The 12,408-nt window shown below is 45.9% G+C and overlaps 1 protein-coding gene across 3 annotated transcripts in view; it reads left to right on the top strand.

The window, feature by feature from the left end:
• Positions 1-12,408, top strand: part of LOC102885185 (zinc finger protein 35) — a 66,302-nt gene that overhangs the window by 22,208 nt on the left and 31,686 nt on the right. For 2 of the 3 annotated variants that reach the window (XM_025048938.1, XM_025048939.1), the window contains exon 2: positions 1,863-11,279. In XM_025048938.1, the coding sequence (XP_024904706.1) occupies positions 1,934-3,112 (1,179 nt within the window). In that variant the 5' untranslated portion in view covers positions 1,863-1,933 and the 3' untranslated portion in view covers positions 3,113-11,279. Of the gene's footprint in view, positions 1-1,862; positions 11,280-12,408 lie in introns of those variants that run through there. The other variant, XM_006914843.3, reaches the window with a different exon arrangement.

Consider the following 12,408-nt stretch of genomic DNA (forward strand, 5'->3'; position numbering starts at 1 on the left):
AGAGAACATAAATGAGAAGAGTAATGAATAGCAGAAAAGCAGAAGAGACATGAAACTATACAAGGAAAAAATGAGAATATCACACACACAGAATGTTTTTAATAAACACCGGGAGACAAAAGCGATACAGAGGCAATAGGAGAAGGAGGTAGAGGGGGAAAGTAAGATAAGAAAAGAAGGTACGAGAGCGGTTAAATTACAGTAGATTAAAAAAAGACATCGGAACAGGAGTAGAAATAATCAGGAAAAGATTAACATTACAGATTTTTTATTGTCACATCGAGGGTTCTGCTGCATCAAGCACTCAGGCATTTTTTGTCTCCAACACTGCCCTTCTTATCTGAATGACAGTGGTGGAATTTCATGTCGCCGCGGCCCCAGCCAGGCAACCCAGCTGGGCTGTTTCCCTGCCCCCTGTATTGCTTCGCACCACCCTGACACCCCTGTCCCACCCACTCATCTCGTCGGTTGGAGGATTACCGTATCCTGTGCTAGAAAACTGTTTTGTGGGTGCTGGATTCCCCCCTGGCAGTTGCTGCATGATGCTCACCGCTTTACTGCCCCCATCTACGCTGACCCTCATTCCATTCGCCTTAGTACGTGAGTGGGTTTTCCTGAGGTTGGCACTGGTGGGAGGACCCCTCTCCTCTGCAGGCCTGCCTCCCACCCCTGCTGACCCTCATTCCACTCGCCTTAGTACGTGAGTGGGTTTTCCTGAGGTTGGTTTAAGTCCCAAACACATAATAAGGGTTCTCTGTGCCGACACGGCAGAGTGTGACACTGGCTGCCTGGGAGCACGTTCCAGTGTTGGGTGGTGGGTGGGGAGGAGACAGACATGAAGAACTGCGATGCTGCTGACCGCGGGACCCCTTCCTGACACCGTTAGGGTTCTGAGACCAGGTGGAGCAGCCAGAGGCTAGTCTGAGCTTTAAAACTTCAGGAAGTTTTGGTGTTCCCTTCTAGTGTTGCTGTCTATCACCATAGCAACTCCCATCCCCTCAGGTTCATCTTTCCTCCTGGTTCCTGGCACTGTGACCCACAGTGCCACTGGTCAGGCTGAAACTCACTGCAGACACTCACAGAGCCACTTACTGTGCTCCGTGGCTGTAGAGAAACTCAGTTAGTCCTTTCATGGTCATATGAGCTGGATACTGTTATTATCACTATAGAGATAAGGAAGCTGAGAAGTTAAGTTACTAGCCCAACTCATGCAGCTGGTAAGTGGCAGAGCAGGTATTTGAAATCAGGCGGTCTGGCTCCAGAATCATGTTCTTGACCTCTGCTGCACAAGCCCCTCAGCGTTTCTGATGCTTTTGGCCACTGTGGTCCTCTCAGCGTCCAGTGTGGCCCTTTCTGTTCATGCTTGCCCTCTCTTTGTTATTCAGCATCTTCATAGACAAAAGTCTGAGTTTCCTAGATCTTCATTCACAGGTAAGGACTCTCCCGAATTAACTCATGCATTGTAAGCAAATCCACAGGAAGTGACTAAGGGAAGACAGCAGGCCTGGGGAGAGACTGGGGTCTGTCATAACTGGTCTTCCTTGTGAGATCAGTCGTCACACAGTCAGGAGGAGACCTGTCTGGAGATGGCTTCTGTGGCGTGAGGAGGTGGGCTGAGTGTCTCGTGGAGCTAAGTGGAGGTGCTAGAAAGACCATGCGTCAGTGGATTCTGCTCCAGATGGTGGGTGGGTCACAGCCAGGCAGAAGAACCTACAGAGGAGAGGTGGCGTGAGGGGATTCTTTCCTTTAATTAAGCCATTTCGCAGATGCCGAAGTCACTTCTGACCTTTATGACTTTATGATCCTATTCTTTTTCTGGGCCACAGAAGAAAGCTTACATTTGTATTTTCTGTTTGTTTCAGGTGCCGAAACCAAGAACCCGCAGTTATTAGTTCCAAAAACTGAGATATGTGATGAAGCAGAAAAACCCTTCATGATCCCAGGAAGAATCCAGAAAGTTGACCCTCAAGGACCTGAGTTAGGAGAATCCTGTGGAAAGGGGAACATATTAAAGAGGCAAAGAATAAAGAGGGAAAAGAAAGATTTCAGACAAGTGACAGTGAAGGACTGTCACATACCTGAAAGCTTCAAAGAAGAGGAAGACCAGAAGTATGAGAAATCTGGGGAAAACTTTCCCGGACTTAGTTCTGGCCCCGTTAAAAATCAGAGAATCCAGGCTGGGCAGAAGCCTTTCTCATGTAGTGTGTGTGGGAAAGGCTTTAGTCAGAGTGCAAACCTCGTAGTGCACCAGCGCATTCATACTGGGGAGAAGCCCTTTGAATGTCACGAGTGTGGGAAGGCCTTCATTCAGAGTGCAAACCTCGTCGTGCATCAGCGAATCCACACTGGGCAGAAACCCTACGTTTGTTCCAAATGCGGGAAAGCCTTCACTCAGAGTTCAAATCTGACTGTCCATCAAAAAATCCACTCCTTAGAAAAGACCTTTAAGTGCAGCGAATGTGAGAAAGCCTTCAGTTATAGCTCACAGCTTGCCCGGCACCAGAAAGTCCACATTACAGAAAAATGCTATGAATGTAACGAGTGTGGGAAAACATTTACTCGGAGCTCAAACCTCATCGTCCACCAGAGAATCCACACCGGAGAGAAGCCCTTTGCCTGTAACGATTGTGGCAAAGCCTTCACCCAGAGCGCAAATCTCATTGTGCATCAGCGAAGCCATACTGGTGAGAAGCCATATGAGTGTAAAGAGTGTGGAAAGGCCTTCAGTTGTTTTTCACACCTCATCGTGCACCAGAGAATTCACACTGCGGAGAAACCATATGACTGCAGCGAGTGTGGAAAAGCCTTCAGTCAGCTCTCTTGCCTTATCGTGCACCAGAGGATTCACAGCGGGGACCTTCCTTATGTGTGCAATGAGTGTGGGAAGGCCTTCACCTGCAGCTCGTACCTGCTCATTCATCAGAGAATCCACAATGGGGAGAAACCTTACACATGCAACGAGTGTGGCAAGGCCTTCAGGCAGAGGTCCAGCCTCACCGTGCACCAGAGAACCCACACTGGGGAGAAGCCGTACGAATGTGAGAAGTGCGGTGCGGCTTTCATTTCTAATTCGCACCTCATGCGACACCACAGGACCCACCTCGTTGAGTAAGGAGTAAAGGAAGAGGAAGACCACCAGGCATCGACTGTCCCCTCGGCTTTCTCCTTTGTAAAAGTGAGGCCTGCCATGTCCTTAAAAATAAGTTTTCAGGAGTGCAGCACAAAACAAGCATTTCAGTGGCCAATTTAAGGAAAATGAATACTAAGCACCTAAAGGCAAGGACTTTGTTTTTAAGTGTACCCTGAGTGGTCATGTTGTCTGAAATAAAAAGTGGATTTCTTAGAAATGGGTCATACAAAGCTAAGTGATAAAGATCCCATTTGGGCAAAGGTGTTTTTAAACTAAATTTTGTTTTTAAAAACTGGTAATTTCTGGAGCAACAGGCAAGTCGCTGGTATAGGTCTGCCTGATGGAATTCTGAAGCTTTGAACCTTGTGTCCTAGGACTTTGGGTTAAACAGTGACTAGTTAAGGAAACCACTTTGGGTAGCAATTCTCTAACAACTCACCCATGAACATTTATAAGCTTTTCATTCCCTGGATAATTAAAAAAAAACAGTTTTTAAAACTCGTTTACCGTCTGCTGCTCCTAAAATGGACAGAAGTAAGAAACAGCTGTTTGCTTCATTGTCGCTACCTCACGAACCTTGGTGTGGTACAGCGCTGGGGACCTGTGACGAGCCTCTTCTGACCATTCCCCAGGCTGCCTGGCCAGGCGCTTGAGGATTGATGGAGACTACATGCTGGGGCCACAACTGCTGCTGGGCTGCACTCATTTGCTAAGATCAACAGCTCTCCAAATAACTCCCATTCCCAGTGCATTCCATTTGAATGAGATGCTCCTAACAGCCCCCTCCCAGATAGAAGAGGCAAAGAACACAACTTGCAACTTGCCGGGCGGCAAGCCGCATGTTCTCAGCTCCTGTCCTGCTCAGGCCCAGCCAGCGGGCTCAGTTTAGGTGTCATTCTCACTTTGTGGATGGTCTTTAGAAGACAGAGTGGAGCCCTTCTAATTCTGAGAGGACCAAAGAGGGAAACGAAGGGAGAGGGACGAGGCAGAGTGGGATTCCTAAGGTCTTAATTTGTTGTTGTTGTTTTGAGAAGTTCAAAGATATTGGAATATGAAAACTTTTAGAAGGATGAAGAAACTGGCTAAGGTAAGACCTTTGTTACCGTTGAGCCTTTACTCCTGGAAAATTATTTATAAAACTATGCAATAGGTAGAGTTATGTAATAATATTGCCTTGTATTTATGCAGAACTTTATTCTTTGTGTACCTTCATGTATGGAATCGTGATACCCAGAACTTATCTCATGCTTTCACATACATCATTATCTTAATCCTTAAAACACTGACAGAGGTGTTTGCCGCATTTACCTGAGAGTGGTCGTTTAAAGCAAGGCCACGTAACAAGTGACAGAGCTATATTCAAATCCAAGACCTGGATCCAGATTCTCTTTGTCCTGCCATGCTGCTTGTCTAACCACCTGTAATCCCCACCCAGATCTGTGGAGAGCCTGAGAAAGGGGAATGTAGTCTCATTTTCAGGTATAGAGGCTGAGGTGACAGATTTTGGGGTGTGCCTTAGGCAGTGTGACCAGCAAGCAGCAAGTCTAAGACTGGAATTGAAGTCTCCTGATTTCTGGGTCTGTCCACCACTTCCTCAGCATTGCAAGAGATTTATCATAAGTGCCGTACCTGGTGGTAAGCAGTCCAGTGCACCTCTCATGCAGAAGTCCCATGCGTGTACTGTCTCATTTCTGCAAGATTACATATTAACAACAAAGTGTTTTGTAGTTTACAGAGCACTCTCACATGCTTAAGGCATACAAAAGAAAGCTCGTTAATTTCCCCTTAATGTTTTTCCCCTTCAACTGTAGTCTTTCATCAAAGCACATGCAACTTCTCCCAGTTTCACTCTGAGTCATAAGACACGAACACAAATCAATGGGATTCAAAAATAAGAGTCAAAAATGCTTGTACCCTCACAGACCTTTACTCTGACTGTTCCTGTCCCCCTGTTCGGGGGTGGTGAGACCCAGAGAAAACACCACATGACTCTGCTGAGAGTAGGAACAAGTTAAGGGTTTCCCCCGGCCTCATTAGGAAGCTCAAAAGAGAGAGCAGGTTCGAAGATTCAAGATAAACCTGACCTTGGCCTACCAAGAGGGCAACAGTGTAATTTCCTGAAAGAGATCAGCTGGGAGTTATGAGCATTAGGACAAACTGTTTTAGCTTCACATTGTATGTTAATCCTCATAATTGAATATTCAGTCATGGATGATAGTTCCTGAATAGGTGGTTCAGAAAAGCTACCCAGGTGATCAGTGACCCAACCTGGCAGCACAGCGGTCGTTTTCAACCTTGGCTGCATGTCGCAGTCACCTGGGGCTCTTTAAAATTTTTTCTATTCCCAGGGCTCAGTATTTTTAAAAGGTAATAAGCCGCTGCAGTCAAGTGAAGTCTGCGGATCTAGAATGTGTGATTGAAGGGAGGGTGGTGTAAGGATCTAGATGTGCAGTGTTCTCTGTGGTGTCAGCAAAGCAACGCTAATGACATTGGCTGCCCTGGGGTCCTTCTGTGCCTCTGCCGACCCTTGGCTGTTAAGATTCTGTGACCTAATTTATTTTATTGGTATTTTAAGTGAATATATCAAATATTTATATGAGCAAACCAGGTTTTACATAACATGCGTTTATGTTTCTCACTCAGCAAAATGACTTCACATTTCTGCTTCTATTTCATCTCCAGATCTGAGATTCCACAAACCTGCACCCAGGTTCAGGACCACCCCCTTCCCTGACCCTGCACACATCTTGTGAGCCTAGTGGATTCTAGACAGATCTTATCCTTCCCCAACTAATGACTCCCATGCAATTCAGTTCCAGCCTTCGAAATAAGTTACCATCCACCTTTTTCTGTACAGTTTCTGATAGGGGAGGAGTGACTAGCCATTGACGTCAGAGCTGCCTTCTGGTCTCCTTTTCCTCGGGGCATCTCTCTTCTCCTTTGGCTGGTCTTGCTGGAAGTGGACGTAAGCTTCAAAGCCCTGTTTTCCAGGTTTCCAAGCGCTGTCAGACTGTAGCTGTCAGAGCCAGGCCTAGTGATGGGCATTAAGGATAGAGCCACAAAGCCTGTCCTTACCCTCAGATGAGACCGACAGATGTGTATTACGTGGAGCACAGTGACGCAGAAATGATAATGAATACGTGCTTTGGGAGCACGGAGAAGACTTTATACATGTGCGCGCCCACATCCTCACCCTCTCAAACACAATTGCCATGAAGCCTTCAGGCTCAGGAAGAAGTGTCTTTGGGCAAAGCTGATCCTCTCTGTCCTCTGGATCCCTTCCCTTCCTTGCCTAGGTGGTCGTCCTCCCACATCTGTCGCTTCTCCACTTGCTTCTCTATCCAGTGTGCTTAACCTTTCTGGGGTGTCATCCCCTTTGAGAATCTGATGGAAGTTGCGGGTCCTCTTCTGGAGAAATGCAGATTGGACATTTATCTCGTGCTCATTTGGAGGGATATATGGGCTCCCCGAAGCCAGTCAAGGATTATCTGGGGCCTAAAGCCTCCCCTGGTTGTGTACTATTCATCACCAGTGACATTTTTAAAAAATGAGGTGACACTGAATCTCTAAGGATGTTGCCCAGATACATAACCTTTGAAATCTTGCTTTTAATGGCTTCCTTCAGCAAATTGTGACATTATCCAGAACCCAGACTGGAAACCGAGAAGGCTTTCCTGGCTTCCTGTGTATCATTCGTTCATTACAAACATATTTATTAGGCACTCTCTTTGTGGCAAACATGGCGCTAGATCCTGGGTGCCAGAGCAAACAAGGTTTGCCAGACACTTCTCATGTCTTTTATTGGGAAATATCTGGATCTCTTAACGCAATTTACTAAACTCTTCAGAGTCCCTTCCCAGCCTCCTCTCTCCACTTGTGCGCCTTTTCCTGCAGCCCCAAGGCACATGCTTGCTCTTCTGTGTGCCTTCGCTCCCATCGTCCTCGGTGCCTGTCATGCCTCGCCGCTGCTCCCCACCCGCCCGGCCTACCTAGCCTGACCTTCAGTTCCCTTTAAGATTTGGTTCAGTCTCCATCTCTGGGGAACCTCTGACTGCCCAAGGGCTTATTTAGAAGCATATTTAGAAGTATAGAAGAGCATGACATACGTATCCAGAGTTTTACTTTCTGCTTTAAAGTGAAAAAAATCTGAATTCAAAATTATGTATATAGTACAGATCTCTTACAGTGTCGTAACATATGCTATATACTATTAAAAAGTATATAGATATATTACCTGAGAGAAACAAGCAGATGTTATAAGTGGTTAAGTGACTTGTTCACAGCCATACAGATGGTAAGTTGCAGAGCTTAGGCTCAAACCCAGGTCTTATGGATAATAGAATTATGGGTGATTAATAGGGTTTGTGTTTGTTTGTTTGTTTTTTCCCCTTTTTAGTAATTTTCGTATTTCCTGTAAGGAACAAGGATTTTATAATCAGGAAAAAATAAATCATTATATTTACATACTTAGTATTGTATTAACTATAAACAATATCTCAGTTCTCCATTTTTCTAAGATGTGGGATGTACCCTGCCCTTTCTCCCTCCTTTTTCCACATCTCTGTCTCTGACAATGTCAAGTCTGATCATTTTTGAAGTCTGTTCTACAACCATAGTCTTTTTTGCTTTGTTTATTGATTTGTTCTAAAAGTTGAAAATAAACAGCATGAATATTGTCATGACTGTTAAGTGTTCACTACAGGTCAGAGTAGCTTACTGTGATGATAGTTTTTTTTTTAATAGCATTTTGTTTTTATCGAAGGTTCTAGTTGCCTTTCTTTTCTCCTTGTTGCTTCTAGCTCATCCTGAGTTATTTTCAAATTCTCCATCCAATTACTGTGTTGGGTCCCCTTTTTTCCTCTGCATTTCCTTTCCTGAGACCTCCAGCCTCCTGTCCTTGGTGGTCTTTCTGCCTACTGTTCTGTGTCACACTCGGCTCTGTTGTGCCCTGAATTCCATACTTGCTTCTTTCTTCATTTACTCCCTCATTTACTACAGCACATCTTCAAGTCACTTGCCAAAAAGTATGTAGAAGGCAAAATTGTTGAATGTTTATATATCAACCCTTTCTCTGCCCTCACACTTGACTGGTAGTTTGACCAGCTCTGGAATTCTAGATTGAAAATTTCCCCAGAAGTTTGCGATGTCTGATTCTAACCTGATTCTTACTTCTTCTACAGGCATTATATAGTATTTACGTTACTGTGGTCTGTTCCCCACTCCTATGCCTGGAAGCTTTTAAAATCTCCTCTGTATTCCCCATGTACTCAGTTCCCTAACGTGCTTAGTGGAATTTCTCAATTTAGTGACTCAGGTACTTCTATTCTTGGAAATTTTCTTGTGTTCTTTATGTGGCAGTTTCCCCTTTCCATATTTTTCCCCGTTTTTCTTTCTGGAATTCCTTTCACTCAAATGTTGGACCTTCTGGAGTGATCCTCAGCTACCTTCTGGAGTGATCCTCAGCTACTTTCATTTCCTTGTGCCATTTTCGGGGAGATTACCTTGATTATTTTTCAGTTTTCTTAATGAATTCTTTAATTTTATTTTGGCGGTAGTTTAATTTCTAAGAGCCTTTTTCTGGGTTTGGTTTGTTTTTTTGTTTTTTTGTTTTTTGGAACATACTATTCTTATATTGGAGATACCTCTCAAATCTAAGTTTCCTAATTAGAAGTATTTTCTTAAAAGTTTCTTCTGTCACCTAAATTATGCCTCTGCCTGAGTCTTTTTTTCTCTTTGTTTACTCTCAGTGGAGACTCTCCTCAGATATGTCCTGATTCTTACTGATATACACATCCCTAGATCTGTGTCTCTGTATGGAAAGCCCAGTTGAGACCTCTGTGGGAGCGGGATTTGCTCAGTAAAAGGCTTCCCTCTAAAATGATTGTAGGGAGCAGGCTGTTTCCCTGGAAACCTCTAAGTGCCCAAATGCAAAGATCTTTTGTCTGGCACTTACATGTCTTTAGCAGAGAATCTGCTGATGTTTTTGTCTGGGAATTGGATGCTTTAAGTGCTTCTCCAGGAGTGGGAGAGAAGGGGGTCAAGGGTGAGTATAAACTTGGTTATTGCCTTTAGTTTTAGCCCCACTTTTCGCTCCCACCCGCCGTTGTACCCAAGTCCTAAGTCGCTCTGGGGGTTGACAGGGTGGTGCAGCCACCTCCTCCTGTCGTGTCGCCCTCAGCAGGTGTTCCAGGCTGTTACTCCCTCCACCCAGTTTCTCAGTTATCACCTCACTTTCTTCTAGGAATTTGTCCCCCTATCCCATCATTATTTATACGTTTTAAACCATTTTAACCCATCGTTTTAGGGGAAGCTCAACTATCATAAAAGGAATGTTGATAGGCTTTGATACAGTAGTACCACTCTTAGAAAGCTATCCTAAAGATGAATATTTTGACAATATGTACTTGCCAATGTTTTACATTGGAAACAACCCAAGTGACAAACAATAGGAGAATGATTACAATATGATAGAATATTATGTGACCACTAAAACATAATTTAAAGAATATCTAGTGACCTGATAAATTTTCACAATATTACATGAAAAGTACAGAAATACAAAATTAAAGGGTTTGCACAAAGAGCCCGGTTTTCTTAAATATACATGCATAGAAAAGACTGGACGGAAGTAAGTACATCAAATGTTAACAGTGGTTAAATTTTCCCACATTGTCTACATTTTCTACAGCAAGCCTGAGTTTTTCATCATCAGGAAGGGAAAAGTTAATAAAAAAGAAAGATCACGGCGTGTGCAGAGTGGTGAGACATTTTTGTGGAGTGCGGAGTGGGTGTGGGAGCAGAGAAAAAGCCCTAACACCGGGCGAAGGAACCCAGCCGCGAAATGTATGTAACCCCGGTGTCTGTTGACAGCTGTGGCTGGAGTGTGGAGGCGAGGCTGGTGAGTGAGGGGAGAAAGGAATCCTGGAGACCTCATAGACAGCTTTTGTCAGAGTCCAAGAGAGAGCATGGGCTTCTGACCTAGTCAGTGGCACGGGATTAGAGAAGGAACGAATGGAATGAGCAGGCCTTTGGGGCAAGCACCAAATTCCCAAGCCGGAAGTCCTAACCTCCACACCCTGGTGAGACATGACCTATGATAAATGGGTCCCGAGAAGCCCTGGTTTCCTTGGGCCTCTCTAGGGGCACCCTGCGTTCACAGTGGCCAGCACCTCTACAGCGTTGGAGGACAGAGATTGTAGAGGCAATGTAGTCCCTCGCAAGCCAACAGGAAGGTTGTAACCACCCGGTCAGCGGCTTCCGTGTGCTAGGCACCGGGCTAAATGCTAAATGTTCTTTATCTCATTTAACCCTCACTTCAGGAAGGAAGTTCTCTCACCCCAACTTTAAAGCCAGCAATAAGTCAGGATTAGAATAACTCAGGCCAGAGCCTGTGCCCCTTTCTCCCAGGCTGCTTTCTTAGTGTGTCTCCATCTAAAAGATGTGGTACAAAAGCAAACAGTGAAGACCGAGCCTCCCTCCCAGCCCAGAGTACTCAAGGTAGGAGTACCCCCAGAGAGAACCGTGGTAAAACAAATGCTTGACCTTCCAGAGATAGTCCACACAGTCTGCGTATCCCCCATGCACACAGCTTAGGATACACTCTACACCTAGCTTTTTCACCTGTGTCTTGGAGCTGGTTCTGTAATAGCCTGTAAGTTCTACCTCATCTTGTCTTCACTGCTGTGCGATCTTCCGTTGTGTGGGTGGACCGTGACTCATGGAGCTAGTGCCCTGTGGTAGACATGTGGGTTTTTTCCTCTTGCTACTGCAAACAATGCCATGTTGAGTATCCCAGCGCACTGTCCTTGGTATGTGTGCAACTTTGCAGGATAAATTGATAAAGGGTAAGTGCATTTGATATTTTGATAGAAATTGCATTTGTGGTTGCTATATATATATGAAAATGCCCGTTTCCCTGGACCTTCTATAAAAGTTTTGTTTTCAGATCTGAAATGAAAAATGCTCTCATGTTTTGCGTTCTAATATGAGTGAAACTGGCTGTCATGTCTTGTGTTTAAAAGCCATGTGTTTTGTTTTTTTTTCTGTGAACTGCTTGTTCATGTTCTTTAGCAGTTTTTCTGTTGGGTTGTTGAGCATTTTAAGAATTGATTTGTACAAACCATAGTAAAGAAATTACTCTTATCTGCCATATGTGTTGTAAATATTTCCCCCAGTTTTCAGTTAGCCTTTTAACTTTCGCCGTTCAGATATTTACAATTTAATGTCAAATCAAAGACTTCTCTAAAAGACGAAACATGCTGCCACGATTTTGTCTAGTACTGCGAGGTCGTTTGAAATTCATTTTGAATTAAGGACCCAGTCGGGTCTTGGCCCCGCCTCCCGCCCCCTTTCTCCGGGGTCCTGCGGGAGGAACTAAGCGGGAGGACCACCAAGATGAAGACACCTCCCAGCTTCCTAGAGCTGCCGAGTGAGAGCTCGCTGCCGGCTTCCTCACCCCGGCAGGCTCACTGAGCCACGCACCGGCGCCGAGGTTGCTGACGCTGCCTCGTGTTGGGTGAGCCGCGGGGCTGGGTTGGTGGGGGCCGCTGGCCGAGGACGGGGGAAGAGACCGAGTGGGTAGGGCGCGCTGGGGACGGACGAGATGAGGGCTGAAGTGTGGGGCGGCGAATAGGGAAGACGATGCCACGAGTCCGGCGCTGGGAGAGGACATGTTGGGAGGGAAAGCGGAGAGGCTGCAGCCTGAGGTCAGCGAGGGGGAGGGGACTGAGGGGCGTGTTGGAGATGAGGCCAGGGCTGGCAAGGGAAGAATCTGAATTGGGGAGTGGGAAGAGAGGGGACATGGAGGAAGGGGTGGCGAGCAGGGAAAGGGATCAGACGGGGTGTGTTTGGAGGGGAGGGGGTTGAAAAGGAGGGGCTCAGACCTGGGCAAGGGCAGCTTCCAAGATCCTAGGACCCTGAGACTCCAGCCCTGCCCAGCTGACTTCTCTGGCCTTGGCTGAGCGGGGCACAAACCAGGTCTTGTTGCAGGACCAGATTCTTCTCAGACCTCACTGTGGGGGAAAGGGCATTCTAGGCTGGCCCTGCCCTTAAGCCAACAACCCGGGACAGATGCCTAACCTCTGCACATCAGTCCTGCCTCCACCCCGGATGTCGGGCTGGGATGAAATGAGGGAATGGCTGTAACCATTAAAAGGGTGCCTGGTTGCACCGGCCTGCGTATTCCTCCTGGAGGACAGGGTAGGCATGGATAAAAGAAAACGAAGCCTTACGTGATTGGGAAAACAGTTTTACTTTTATGGTTGATCTTGGGCTCACTT

The sequence above is a fragment of the Pteropus alecto genome, unplaced genomic scaffold (assembly GCF_000325575.1).
Source record: "Pteropus alecto unplaced genomic scaffold, ASM32557v1 scaffold156, whole genome shotgun sequence".
Classification (NCBI taxonomy): Eukaryota; Metazoa; Chordata; class Mammalia; order Chiroptera; family Pteropodidae; genus Pteropus; species Pteropus alecto.